Source organism: Pogoniulus pusillus, chromosome 4 (assembly GCF_015220805.1).
Source record: "Pogoniulus pusillus isolate bPogPus1 chromosome 4, bPogPus1.pri, whole genome shotgun sequence".
In the NCBI taxonomy this organism is placed as follows: Eukaryota; Metazoa; Chordata; class Aves; order Piciformes; family Lybiidae; genus Pogoniulus; species Pogoniulus pusillus.
Genome location: NC_087267.1, coordinates 39,946,157 through 39,960,711, shown reverse-complemented (window position 1 = coordinate 39,960,711; position 14,555 = coordinate 39,946,157). Strand labels below are relative to the sequence as shown.

The 14,555-nt window shown below is 45.6% G+C and overlaps 1 protein-coding gene across 4 annotated transcripts in view; it reads left to right on the top strand.

The window, feature by feature from the left end:
• The window catches only part of CAMK1D (calcium/calmodulin dependent protein kinase ID), a 278,957-nt gene that overhangs the window by 220,466 nt on the left and 43,936 nt on the right, over positions 1-14,555 (top strand). For all 4 annotated transcript variants that reach the window (XM_064142642.1, XM_064142641.1, XM_064142639.1 and 1 more), the window contains exons 4-5: positions 79-217; positions 7,860-7,986. In XM_064142642.1, the coding sequence (XP_063998712.1) occupies positions 79-217; positions 7,860-7,986 (266 nt within the window). The remainder of the gene's footprint in view (positions 1-78; positions 218-7,859; positions 7,987-14,555) is intronic.

Here is a 14,555-nt window from a genome sequence, read left to right as displayed (position 1 = left end):
CCTTGACCACCCTTTAAGAAAATAGGAATCGTATTTCCAAGCATGTTCTCACACTTCTACTCCTGTCCTGTTTTCCAGAGTGTCTGGGGGAGAGCTTTTTGACCGCATTGTTGAGAAGGGATTTTACACCGAGAAAGATGCCAGCACCCTGATCAGGCAGGTCCTGGATGCTGTCTACTACCTACACCGAATGGGCATCGTGCACAGGGACCTCAAGGTATGGCTGTGGCGTGACTTGATCCTCCAGGCAGTGTTATCGAAGGTTGCATAGTTATAAATCTAAGAGATTAAGTCCAGCCTCCACTGGGATTGGCTGTTTCAGTAAGATTTTACCATATGAGGGGTGCTCTGAAATCTCCATATCCTACCATTGTAACTGTTTTTAACAAGGACTTTGCAATTAGTGCTTGTTCTGGAAGGCTAATAGGCCTATTAGATGTCCTGGCTTGCCCCACCCTTCTGCTGATAGGGAGAGCAAGGGTGGGAGGAAGACAAAGGCTTGGGCCATCATGTCCCCTCCCAAAGTGATGAACAGGTACCCACAGGTGGTTGGTGTCTTGCTCAAATAAGGGTGAGCAAGCCCTGGTTTCACCTAACATGGTCAGTTTAGCAAATGCCATTGTGATTGGTGAATCTCTGTGGCAAAGGGAGTCATTATACTCAGCAAATAATATAAACTGAGCTAAGTTGCAAGCAGTTGTGCTGCTTCTGCCTTCCTGCCTCTGCCCCACAGAGCTGCCTCTGTCTCACTGCTCTTGGACAATGTATTCTGCTCTGTCTCGTGCTTCAGACCAGCTTAGCCTTAGTATTTTGGGCTTGAACTACCTGGAAACTTAAATGCCTCAAGTTTCCCAGGAGAAGACATTTAAATGCCTCACAATGTGGCAAGAAGTGCCACCAACATTGTGCTCTCTGCACATCTGCAAGAGACCCTGCCTGCACCTCTGCAAACCTCTGTGCCAAGAGGAACCAGGACCAGGTCAGAGATCGTCTGTCTCTTTCCCAGCACCCTGGGAAAATCTAGAAGCCTGTCAGTGGCTGAGCAGTTCCAACACTGCCACAAAGGAGCCAGGGACTATGTTGAAATTTCTACTCCACTGCAGTGAGTAGCAGAGACTTTCCCTAGGGCTCCAGGCTACCTATTGTAAGTGGGGCAAAACCATTTTGTGGCTAAACTCTTTCAAATATTCTGATTCTCCTAAACGAATTAATTGCCCATAAGCATCCTAGTGAAGATTTTCCCAAATGAATTTAGAACACAAAATTCAGTAATTTGTATATAGTTCTGGGCAGGGCTTTCAGAAATAAAAATAACTACATGTAATTCCTGCCTCATTAATTGCCACAACCAATTCAGTGCTTTTACAGGACCTGTGCACATACTATGTAGAGAAATAGTCATTCATTAAGATCCAAAATGTTCCTGCTGGCTCATGTTCAACATGAGCCAGCAGTGTGCTCAGGTAGCCAAAAGAGCCGATACAGGCATCCTGGCCTGTATCAGGAGCAGTGTGGTCAGTAGGACAAGGGAGGTTATTCTTCCCCTGTACTCAACACTGGTCAGGCCACACCTTGAGTCCTGCATCCAGTTCTGGGCTCCTCAATTCAAGAGAGATGTTGAGATACTGGAATGTGTCCAGAGAAGGGCAACAAAGCTGGTGAGAGGCCTGGAACACAAACCCTATGAGGGGTTGTTTAGCCTGGAGAAGAGGAGGCTCAGGGGTGACCTCATTGCTGTCTACAACTACCTGAAGGGAGGCTGTAGCCAGGTGGGGGTTGGTCTCTTCTGCCAGGCAACCAGCAATAGAACAAGGGGATGCAGTCTCAAGTTGTGCTGGAGGAGGTACAGGCTTGACAGAGAGAATGATTTGCCATTGGAATGGGCTGACCAGGGAGGTGGTAGAGTTGCTGTCCCTGGAGGTGTTCGAGAAAAGCCTGGATGAGGCACTTAGTGCCAGGGTCTAGTTGACTGGACAAGGCTGGGTGCTAGGTTGGCCTGGATGATCTTGGAGATCTCTTCCAACCTGGTTGATTCTATGATTCCGTTAGGGCAGGAAAATTATCTCAGCTGACATTTGTTTACAGCTGTAAAGCATCTTGCAGAATTGCTATGCTACATTAACTTAGCAATAATTAGTAACAATAAATAATGGGGAAAGTTGAATGATTTCTTATCCTGCTCTTTGGAACAATGTTTTTGAAGACACTGTTAACAGCAAGGATTCTTCTGAGGAACATTGTGTGCCAGTGTGATTCTTAGGTAATTCTTCCTTTCAGCTGCACAGTGTTAGCACATCAAAAACTCGCAGCACAAGGTAAAAAAAAAACCAAACCCAAACATTATTACTGTCTTGATTCCTTCTAGTATCTTAAACTAAGATAAACAGAAAGGCTGGAATTTCATAACACAGAGCTAAACCTCCCCACCTTTAATATCTTCAATAATAAATTATCAGAAGACATTAGAAAAAGATACAGATGTCAAAAAGCCTTTGGTGGGTTCCCTTCCTGAGCTAGTTAGTTCTACCAAAGCTTCCTGCAGAAGTGAATCATAGAATCAACCAGGTTGGAAGAGACCTCCAAGATCATCCAGTCCAACCTAGCACCCAGCCCTATCCAGTCAACTAGACCATGGCACTAAGTGCCTCATCCAGTCTTTGCTTGAAGACCTCCAGGGACGGTGCCTCCACCACCTCCCTGGGCAGCCCATTCCAGTGGGAAATCACTCTCTCTGTGTCAGTGAATTTCTTAACACCTCTGGTTATGTTTTGGAGGCATACAGGAGTTTCCCTGGGTGTCGATTCTGTGACCTTGAGTTGTCACCATATAAAGAAAGTGGAATTTGACTAAATGAGTCATGTGATGTAAAGGCTTAATGAACATTAATAGTGTCAAAACCCACAAACCTGGACTGGGTGGTCTCTCTCTTTCTCACTTGCTCTCTCGCTCTCTCTCTTTCTCGCTCGCGCTCACTCGCTCTTGCTCTCTCTCTTGCTCTCACTTGCTCACTCGCTCTCTTACTCTCTTTCTCGCTCTCTCTCTCTTTCTTGCTCTCTCTCGCTCTCTCTCTTTCTCACTCTTTCTTGCTCTCTCTCCTTCTCACTCTTTCTTGCTCTGTCTCCTCGCTCTCTCTCTTTCTCACTCTCTCTTTCTCTTTCTTGCTCTCTTTCTCACTCTCTCTCACTCTCTCTTTCTCAGTCTCTCTCTCGCTCTCTCTCTTTCTCACTCTCTTTTTCTTGGTCTCTCTCTTTCTCACTCTCTCTTTCTCGCTCACTTTCTCACTCTCTCTTTCTTGGTCTCTCTCTTTCTCACTCTCTCACTCTCTCTTGCTCTCTTGCTTTCTGTCGCTCTCTTGCTCTCTCTCGCTTTCTCTCTATCGCTCTCTCTTGCTTTCTCTCTATCTCTCTCGCTCTCTCTCTATCTCTCTCTCTCTTGCTTTCTCTCTCTCTCTCTCTCTCTCTCTCTTGCTCTCTCTTTCTTGCTTTCTCTCTATCTCTGTCTCACTCTCTGTCTTTGTTGCTCTCTCTCTCTTACTTATTTGTTTGTTTTTGTCTGGAATGCCTTTTTTTCCCAAATGTATTTTAGAATCAATTGCATTCTTGATACAGTTTAGTGCTGCAGATGTTGACAGCTCCTCTTAGTGAAGATCGTACTGCTATGAATGTGACCTCACTGCTAATGCCTCAAGATGGATCAAAAATTATGGTGATGACAATACTTACATTTACTTTTTATCTCCTCCGGAACTAGCGCTGGTATGAAATACTGTGTGGTATACAATAACACATGACAATCTTCTTCTTAAAACACAATGCAGCAGGGCTAAATTCATAGAATCATAGAATAGTTTAGGTTGGAAGGGACCTCAAGGATCATCCAGTTCCAACCTCCTGCCATAGTCAGAGACACTTCCTAGCAATGTTTGAATCTCCCCTCTTCCAGTTTAAACCCATTACCCCTTGTCCTGTCATTACAAGACCTTGTCAATAGTCTCTCCCCAGCCTTCCTGTAGGTCCCCTTCAGATACTGGAAGGCCACTATAAGGTCTCCTTGAAGCCTTCTCTTCTCCAGGCTGAAGAGTCCCAACTCTTGTAGCCTGTCCTCACAGCAGAGGTGCTCCAGGTCTCTGGTCATCCTCATGGCCCTCCTCTGGACACACTTTAACAGCTCCGTGCCCTTCTTGTGTTGGGGGCTCCAGAACTGCACACAGTACTCCAGGTGGGGTCTGATGAGAGCAAAGGGGCAGAATCCCCTCCCTTGACCTGCTGGCCACACTTCTCTTGCTGCAGCCCAGCACAGGGTTGCTGTCTGGGCTGCACGTGCACAGTGCTGGCTCATGTTGAGCTTTTCATCAACCCACACCCCCAGGTCCTTTTCCTCAGGGCTGCTCTCAGCCATTCACCACCCAGCTTATATGTGTGCTTAGGATTGTGCCCACCCAGGTACAGGACCTTGCACTTGGCCTTGTTGAATGTCATGAGGTTGGCCTGGGCCCACCTCTCCAGCCTGTCCAGGTCCCTCTGGATGGCATCCCTGCCCTCTAGCAAGTGGACTGTGCCACACAGCTTGGTGCCATCTGCAAACTTGCTGAGGGTGCACTTGATTCCTCTGTCCATATCACTGACAAAGATGGTACACAGCACTGGTCCTGGCACTGATCCCTGAGGGATGCCACTTGGCACTGGTCTCCAGGTAGACATTGTGCCTTTGATCACCACTCTCTGCATGTGACCATCCAGCCAATTCCTTAAATTAAAGCCCATTGCTGGTGTAATCACCAGCAGCAGTTCTCCAAGGTGGAGCAATGCCCAAAAGAAGTAGACATGCCCTTTTTTTTTTGTGACATACTCAATGCAAGCATTTCTTTCTGAAGTTCTTTGACTCTAGATGTGAATCTTTTAGCTATGTGGGAGCTGTTCCTGTAGGGTTGCAAGCTTTTCCAAACCTCACTGCTGCAAGGGGCTTGCTGCAGTCCTGTACACCTCTGCCCAAAAAGTACATCCTATTATCTTCACTTGAATAGATAGATTAGAAAGTAGAAATGGGGTTTTTTTATATTTAAGTATTGATCTGGCACACTTTTAAGGCAAAACCTTGAATCCATTGAAGGAAAATACACACTGATGACCACAAATAATATTTCCTTCTCCAGTCTGTGCAGTTTAGTCATAACAGTCACAGATAATGGGTTTTCTCTGAAGGGCCATTGGTTAGTCTTCCATCTATGACAGTCTTCATGTGTTGCCCTCAGTTCCCATTTGTTTCCTGCTCTTATGCTGAAGTATGTAGATGTATTCTCATATAGAATCATAGAATCATAGAAGCAACCAGTTCAGTATGGAAGCATTCTTTAGCACTTTAACAACACCAACCTTCTCCAGGTTCTTTTTGTAGGAAATAAGTTCAGGCTTCTTTCTGCTGCCAGTGGTTTTGGAGGGAGGTCTGAGTTCTCTTAATTCAGATACTGCATCGTACAAGCTCTCTTTAAAGGAAGGCTGCAGCTTTCATTTTAAAACAGATCAGCCTTATTTAAAAGCCCCCATCTTAAAAGATGAAATCTGGTGATTGGGAAACAAATTCACCTACAAATTAGTTTTGGAGTTTATGTAAGGACATGCTGAATTTAGATCAAACCAACCTTCTCCAGTGGCATTCTGGGGCAGAGACTCTCTCTTTTTATCTTTCTTTGCAAGTCTTTGTCAGTACCACATCCATTGTTAAAATGACTCATAAAATGTGGTATATGAGCAACACCTGTTGTGAGTTTCTGTTACCGCAAACATACCACGATGGTGAAAACAGAGATACAATAAGAAATGTTATAATCTCAGAATGCCAAGATAAGATTAAGTTTCAAATTGTGATCCCCAGAAAGAAACTCTGGGAAAGAATCCACTCTGTAAAAATACAACCCTTGAAACATCCATAACAATGATTTAATGTAATTATGTGTTATTGATATACCAAAATAGTACTTGCTGTAGTTGGGAAAAGTGGATCTGCACTCCAAGTCTCTAATCTAAGTAACACAGCAGCAGATAACAAGAGATGGCAGTGGATGAAGTCCAGGGAAGTCAGAGACTGAAAGGCTCAAGCAACTTCACTTTGTACAGAGCCAACTCATTAACACTCTTTGAATTAACCAGTGTGAAGAACCAGAATGCTTTTTAATGGGTTTTAAAGAAGTTTACATTTTAAATGAGTGGGGGCTTGGTCTTACTAAATATAAGTGGGAGTCTGAGGTGAGTCAGCAGAAATCACTAGGAAATAATTGTCTTTCCCTTAGTACCAGCTCTACCAACACCTCAACAGATCAGAAGTGCACTAATAAATATCAGGACACACATGCTGCCTGACAACGTCAGTGTTATAATGGGCAGTTAGAGCACTGGACTGAGGAAGTGTCATGAGAAAGAAGCATAAAATCAAAGAATCATTTAGGCTGGAAAGGACCTTGAAGATCCTCAAGTACAACCATTAACACTACCAAGTATCCATGTCCCTCAGCACCACATCCATATGTGCCTGACAGCCTCTTTGGTGAAGAATTTTTACCTTATGCCAAGTTTAGACCTCCTCTTGTGAAACTTGAGGCTATCTCCTCTCAACCTGTCACTCACTACTTGGGAGAACAGGCCAACACCAACCTCACTATGAGCTGCTTTCAGGTAGTTGTAGAGGGCAGTGAGGTCTTCTCTGAGCCTCCTTTTCTCCAGGCTAAATAACTCCAGTTCCCTCAGCCACTCCTCTAAAACCTGTGCTCTAGACCTTTCACCAGCTCTGTTGTCTTTCTCTGGAGTGGCTCCAGAATCTTGATGTCTTTCTTACAGTGAGGAGTCCAAAACTCCTCGTAGTATTTGAGGTGCAGCCTCCTGAGTACCAAGTACAGGGGCATGATCACTTCCTCAGTCCTGCTGGCCACACTATTTCTGATACAGACTAAGATGTTATTTGACGCCTTAGCCGCCTGAGAACATCGGTGGTTCATGAGGATGAAGGACAAGGACAGTGCTGTAGCAGATGGAGTTTGCTGGGCTTTCCAAGCCTCCTGCTGTTGGTATAAAGTCATTGGGCTTTGGGGAGTGGCTCTTGTTCTCTCACAATGTGAACAAGTCACTGTGCTTAGTGCTGCAGCATTTTTTCCTAATCAGCTCTAGCTAAAAATTCTTCCTGCAACTCTGTTATCTCTCATAGCAGTTTATTTCCAGTGTATAGGCTGGATGTCAGGAGGAAGTTCTTCCCAGAGAGAGTGATTTCCCATTGGAATGGGCTGCCCAGGGAGGTGGTGGAGGCACTGTCCCTTGAGGTCTTCAAGAAAAGCCTGGATGAGGCACTTAGTGCCATGGTCTAGTTGACTGGCTAGGGCTGGGTGATAGGTTGGCCTGGATGATCTTGGAGGTCTCTTCCAACCTGGTTGATTCTGTGATTCTATGAAAAATTCTCCTATTCTGCCTATTGTTTTCCTTTTTCTCAATTCTCTATGAAACCTTTCCACTACACTTCCTGGATTTACCATACTTGCTTGAATCCTTCAGTTTTGTCACTCTGAAGTGGCAATATGCAGACCGTCTCACAAGTAAGGGACAAGCTTTAGTTCTTACTTGTGGTGCTAAAGGAGGAATTTGCTATCCCAGGAAAGTTACGCAGAGCTCAAGGTGTCAGCTTCTTCCAGCAGTTGCCATACAGGAGTCTGGAGTGGATCTCCATATAGGTTGTAAGAGCAACTCCTTAAGGTTTAGGGGAGCCAAATTAAAGTGCATGGTACAACAAAGGATTGTATCAAATGCAGCCCATCAGCTGACAGAAGTTGTTACTAGACTTACATATTCAGAACTCATTTTGCTCATTTTCCTTTCTAGCCTGAGAACCTGCTTTACTACAGCCAAGATGAAGAGTCAAAAATCATGATCAGTGACTTTGGACTGTCAAAGATGGAGAGTAAAGGAGATGTGATGTCCACAGCCTGCGGGACTCCTGGCTATGTTGGTAAGAGATTTACTTATTCTATCCATCCAGTCTTCCCAGCTGCAACACAGACACATAGTAAAAAAGGAACAGCAGTTGTTTTCCAGTGCCTGCATATAAGAGTTTCCAGATGTGTGTTAGAAATAGAGATTTCAGAAGCTGCTGGTGTTCTGGTTTATGTGGTGTTCTCCTTTGGGCTCCCATCCTCCAGTCCAGCTCAAGGGTTGTGGGATTCACTTTCATGATTTCAATCCTTTGCAAAATGAGTTTTCTCGCAGACACTATCTGTAGCTAAACTAGGAACACACAAAGCGTATCCTCAAATGCTCAGCTCCACAAGCACCTGTACAGCCAAAAAGCTTTACCTAATGTAACATCTTAATCATAAAGGATAACATTTTTCAGATTTCCCCTGACAGAAGACTAACTACATTTATTCAGTAAGTTTGCAGATGGCACCAAGCTGAGTGGTGTCGTCAGTACACCAGAGGGATGGGATGTCATCCAGAGGGACCTGGACAAGCTGGAGAGGTGGGCCCAAGAAGAGCAAATGCAGGGTTCTGCATCTGGGCTGGAACAATCCTCCCTATCAATACAGACTGGGAATGAGGTGATAGAAAGCAGCTTTGTGGAAAAGGACTTGGAGGTGCTGATGGATGAGAAGTTGGGAAGAAGCAGGCAGTGTGCACTTGTGGACCAGAAGGTCAGTCACATCCTGGGCTGTATCAAAAGATGCATTGCCAACAGATCCAGAGAGGTGACTGCCATTTTGCTTTGCCCTGGTGAGACCTCACCTGGAGTATTGTATCCAGCTCTGGAGCCCTCAGTATAGGAGGAACATGGACCTGATGGTGCAGGTCCAGAAGAGGACCATGAAAATGATCAGTGGGTTGGAGCACCTCTGCCAAGAGGACAGGTTGAGGAAGCTGGACTTGTTCAACCTGGAGAAGAGAAGGCTTTGGGGAGACCTAATAGCAGCCTTCCAGTACCTTATGGGGGCCTGCAAGAAGGCTGGAGAGAGACTGTTTACAAAGACCTGTGATAACAGAACAAGGGCCAATGGCTTCAAACAAGAGAAGAGTAGATTTAGATTGGATGTTAGGAACAAGTTCTTTATTATGAGTGTAACACTGGAACAGGTTACCCAGGGAGGTGGTTGAGGCCCCTTCCCTGGAGATATTCAAGGTGAGGCACGACAGGGCTCTGGGCAACCTGATCTAGTTGAGGATGGTCCTGCTGACTATGGGGGTGGGGGTTGGACTAGATGACCTTTGGAGGTGCCTTCCAGCCTGGGCCATTCTGTGATACTGTGATTCAAACATGTTCAGTAATCCTCTGTTACAACCTTGTTAAGTCACTGACTCCTAGATGTCACTATGCAAAATCTTTTCTGAGATCCTTGGGCCTTCCTGGACAGTGTCCAACTGTTTCTTGTCATTTACTCTATGCTCTTCAATCCTTTCAGTAGTGGTTGTGCCAGGGAACTGAGTAGCAGTGTGTTTACCAGCATCCTTTGTTAAAAAAGTTAAGGTGATTGAACGTGAGATTACATGGCAGGTCCTGGCACTGTTTAAAAGGCTCACTTCATACATGAGATGGATTCAGTAAGACTGTGCCTCCTACACTACCTAGCTAGCCAGCTGAGATGGTAAAATTAATCTCAGGGGTATCCAGGAAACTCATGAAACTAAAATGACAATGGCTTGCCATGGGGTAGATTTGTCTCAGATTTTTCCAGCAGGAAAAACCTGAGGTTTTCCAGCAGCCTGAGAGTGCCTCTTTTTGCTTTGTAGCTGCCCCTTCACCTGTTTTCCTTGCTCTCAGGGTGCCATGATACCAACTCAAATAGATGATGGAGTTATGGCACAACAAAGGATACGCATTTGTCCCAGGAACACCTCTTTCTATGGGCATTATCTTCACACTGCACAGTCACACTCTAGCCTGATGTGTCAGGGAAAGGAATAGTTTTCTGTAGTTTCCAGTGGTTGTCAGCTGTCAGTCCATCACATCTTTATTTTAAGATGAGTGAGTCAGGATGCAGCCTGAATAGCTGTCTTCTGTTATCACACCAGACTGGAAAACTCTTCCAAAGCAGTAGCAGGAATTGAGCTGAGACAGCAATTCTCATATTATTTTTGCTGTCAGCTCTTCTATCCTGAATTAACATTTTTTATTTAGTTCTGAAGTGGGCACTGACTGGAATAAGTCTGTGAGACACTAGAAAGCTCAGGAGATGATTGCTGAGGCACTGATGAAAATGAGGGAGTACTTCTCTGCCTGGGCACTGAGAGATCTCATATAGCCTTTTTGTAATGGAAACTTGCTATTTTGGAGAGGAGGCTCTCTGAGTGTAACACAAATTGTAGTGCTTTGGGAGATGTTTGAGAGCTCCTGTTCCTCATGGTCTGGGTGCTCATAGCTCCACAAGTGCCTCCAAGTCTGTTGTTACCTTACTGAATGCAGGATTTACTCATCGTAGTTCAAGAGGTCACAGCCGCTTATTGCTGAAGTGCTGACAGGAGTTTTTCCCTCTCTCTCACGAAGGAAAACTCTTCAAATATTTGTTCTTTCTCTTTTGTTTTTGCACAGGAGACAGCTCCTCTTTAGTGTTGCTTTTAAGTTTGGTTGGCTTGGGGTTTTTTGATTTGGTTGGCTGCCCAGACAACATTTTCCAAGTGCAGGGAACTTTTGTTGTTGGTCCCCACGAGTGGGCCTCCACGAGCGTTGCACCTGATGGTCTCTTCCAATCTGCTTGATTCTATGAGTCTATGAGTCTGTGGCTTCTGCATGCAGTCTGCAGTTCACACGGAATCACACAGAAAGACTGCAGTTGGGAAAGCCCCCCAGGATCAGCAAGTCCAACCATTATCCCTGCTCTACAAAGATCACCCTTAATCTGTGTCCTCAAGTACCACATCCAAACAACTTTTCAACACCTCCAGGGTTGGTGACTCCACCACCTCCCTGGGCAGCCCATTCCAACACCTGACCACTCTTTCTGTGGGAAAAAAAATATCCTAATGTCCAGTCTCAACCCATCCAGTCTCAGCTTGAGGCCATTCCCTCTTGTTCTGTTACTATTTACCTGTGAGAAGAGGCCTGCAGCAGCCTCTCCACAGTGTCCTTTCAGCTAGCGGTAGAAAATGATGATGGCTCCCCTCAGCCTCCTCTTCTTCAAACTAAACAGCCCCAACTCCCTCAATCACTCTTCATCAGATCTGTTTTCTAGGCCCTTCACCAGCTTCGTTGCCCTCCTCTGCACTCACTCCAGCACCTCTACATCCTTCTTGTAATGAGGTGCCCAAAACTGAATGCAGTACTTGAGGTGTGGCCTCACCACAGCCAAGTACAAGTTGGTCCACATCCAAAGCTTTCCTCCCTTCCAGCACTATTACAGTTTGCAGCACCTGATTAATGCCATCAAATGGCATCCTGGCCTGCATCAGGAATGGTGTGGTCAGCAGGAGCAGGGAGGTCATTCTGCCCCTGTACTCTGCACTGGTTAGACCACACCTTGAGTACTGTGTTCAGTTCTGGCCCCCCCAGTTTAGGAGGGACATTGAGATGCTTGAGCGTGTTCAGAGAAGGGCGACGAGGCTGGTGAGAGGCCTTGAGCACAGCCCTACGAGGAGAGGCTGAGGGAGCTGGGATTGGTTAGCCTGGAGAAGAGGAGGCTCAGGGGTGACCTTATTGCTGTCTACAACTACCTGAGGGGTGGTTGTGGCCAGGAGGAGGTTGCTCTCTTCTCTCAGGTGGCCAGCACCAGAACGAGAGGACACAGCCTCAGGCTGCGCCAGGGGAAATTTAGGCTGGAGGTGAGGAGAAAGTTCTTCACTGAGAGAGTCATTGGACACTGGAATGGGCTGCCCGGGGAGGTGGTGGAGTCGCCGTCCCTGGAGCTGTTCAAGGCAGGATTGGACGTGGCACTTGGTGCCATGGTCTAGCCTTGAGCTCTGTGGTAAAGGGTTGGACTTGATGATCTGTGAGGTCTCTTCCAACCCTGATAATACTGTGATACTGTGTGAAATAAATGTGAAGAGTCATGGAGTCACAGAATGGTTTGGGTTGGAAGAAACCTTGATAATCATCTAGTTCAAACCACCCCACCATGGGCAGGGACACCTTTCACTAGACCAGTTTGCTCAAGGCCCTGTCCAAGCTGACCTTGAACATCTTCAGAGAGGTTCTTCCTCATAATCGCACAACGTGAATACTTGTCCTCATCTGGATTGGGGCCACTGTGCTGGCCCATAGTTTTTCCTGTCTGCCACCTCTTTTTGTTGTTTGGGTTGGGTTTTTTCCAGCCACTTTACCTAAGGTTGAAGTAACATCACAATGGATTTCCTGGTGCTTTCCCTTAAAGATTGTTTAGCCTGGAGAAGAGGAGGCTCAGGGGTGACCTTATCACTGTCTACAACTACCTGAGGGGAGGTTGTAGCCAGGAGGAGGTTGCTCTCTTCTCTCAGGTGGCCAGCACCAGAACGAGAGGACACAGCCTCAGGTTGCACCAGGGGAAATTTAGGCTCGAGGTGAGGAGAAAGTTCTTCACTGAGAGAGTCATTGGACACTGGAATGGGCTGCCTGGGGAGGTGGTGGAGTCGCCGTCCCTGGGGCTGTTCAAGGCAGGATTGGACGTGGCACTTGGTGCCATGGTCTAGCCTTGAGCTCTGTGGTAAAGGGTTGGACTTGCTGATCTGTGAGGTCTCTTTCAACCCTGATGGTACTGTGATACTGTGATTTGCAGAACCCCCCATTTTCTAAGGCTTTAGGAGGAAATCACTGCTTTTATCAGTTTAACCACTACTGTTTGCTGGTGAGGGACAACACAGACTCCACACAGACTCACAGCAGGTGAGATGAGACCCTGGGATCATTACCCAGAATTTTACCTGCCACATATTCCTGGTAACAATGCTGATTTGGCACAAATCAGTTCCTGAGTGTGGAAGAAGGACCCAGGTTTGCTTCATTGACTTCCTTGTCTCTGAATGGTCACTGTGTAGCATTTAAGCCCACAGTAATTCCCTGGGGAAGTTTGGTACTGGAAGCCTTTGCTCAGCTGGAATTTTCCCAGCACAAGAAATGGGCGCTTTGACTTTCTCCTTCTCTATATCTGGTGTTTTGTCTCCTTAGCCATCTGTGTTGATCCTTTAATGCCATCAGCTCTTGGATTTTTTTCTCTGAATTTCCTGCTTTTGCCTCTTGGCACTTTTCTACTGTCATATTTGAGAGCTACTCTGACTTGTTTTTCAGCTCATTAAATATTTCTCTCTTCTCTGCACATCAGAGACAGATGATGCTTAGCTATGTTCCCCTGTTCCTGTTGCATGTCTGCTCTTTGAAACAAAAATTAAAAGCAGCCATTTGGCCTTAAAATAATTTTTTAAACCTCCTGCATTTCTTCATAAGTTTACCAAAGGGAAGTTAGTAGCCTCACATTTGCTTTGGTTTGATCCTGTGGTGATCTTACCTGCTTCACAGCCACCACCTGCAGCAGCAACTGCCTGTTATCAAGTGATCTTCACTCCTTTAAACCAGAAAGAAATGCCCTAGCACAGCTTTGATGCTCTAGGAGGGAGAATGTTTCTATAGTTCACATCCTCTTGTCTCAGATCTGGTTTTTGTTGTGTTAATGTGGCATATCTATATAATGCCAGGCACTCACTAGGATCCCTGCTGCTCAGGAGCCATTTGCATAATATTTTCTTTGGGGAATATAAAATGTATAATGTTTACCAGCCTTAAAAATGATGCAAACAGGAGCAGACAGTCAAAGGTAGAAGAGATAATGCAAACAAAATATTGGGAATTCAGAAGGACTGCAGATTTGGAAGACATCTAATCACCTAAGACAGAGGGAAATTAACTCCTTTCTTCCACATCTTTTGTTACAAAATTATAGAATCATAGAATCAACCAGGTTGGAAGACACCTCCAAGATCATCCAGTCCAACCTAGCACCCAGCCCTAGCCAGTTGCCTAGACCATGGCACTAAGTGCCTCAGCCAGGCTTTTCTTGAAGACCTCCAGGGACGGCAACTCCATCACCTCCCTGGGCAGCCCATTCCAATGGCAAATCACTCTCTCTGTCAAGAACTTCCTCCTGACATCCAGTCTGTAATTCAGTCACAGGGAGGGAATGACAAAGGAAATTGACTCTCACAAACCCTCTGTTGCAAATTTTGAGGAAAGAAAACCTCACAAGATTCTTTTTACAGGAAAATTTGGAGGCAAATTTTGATGAATCAGGAAGAATAAAAGTCAGATTAAGGGACCCAAGTTGTTTGAGAGGGTACAGCGGAAAGAAACCTCCTTTCTTATGTAGTGGATAAGTGTTGGAGCCTAGCTGAGATATTTTAGTGAGAGGAATTAGACTATAGGCTCTGAAAAGGAAACAGTGGTGATGTCTGCTTCACTTATAGGCTTGCTGCGGTGTATAAAAACAAGAACACAAACATAGATAACAGAGTTGCTCATTCTGTGTCCTGCTGCATGCAGTTCTGTCTCTAACTTGCTGCCTAACTAATCCATCTGCTTCCTAACCCCCCTGACTGATTCTTCAAACTCATCTTGAACATAAGGCAAAG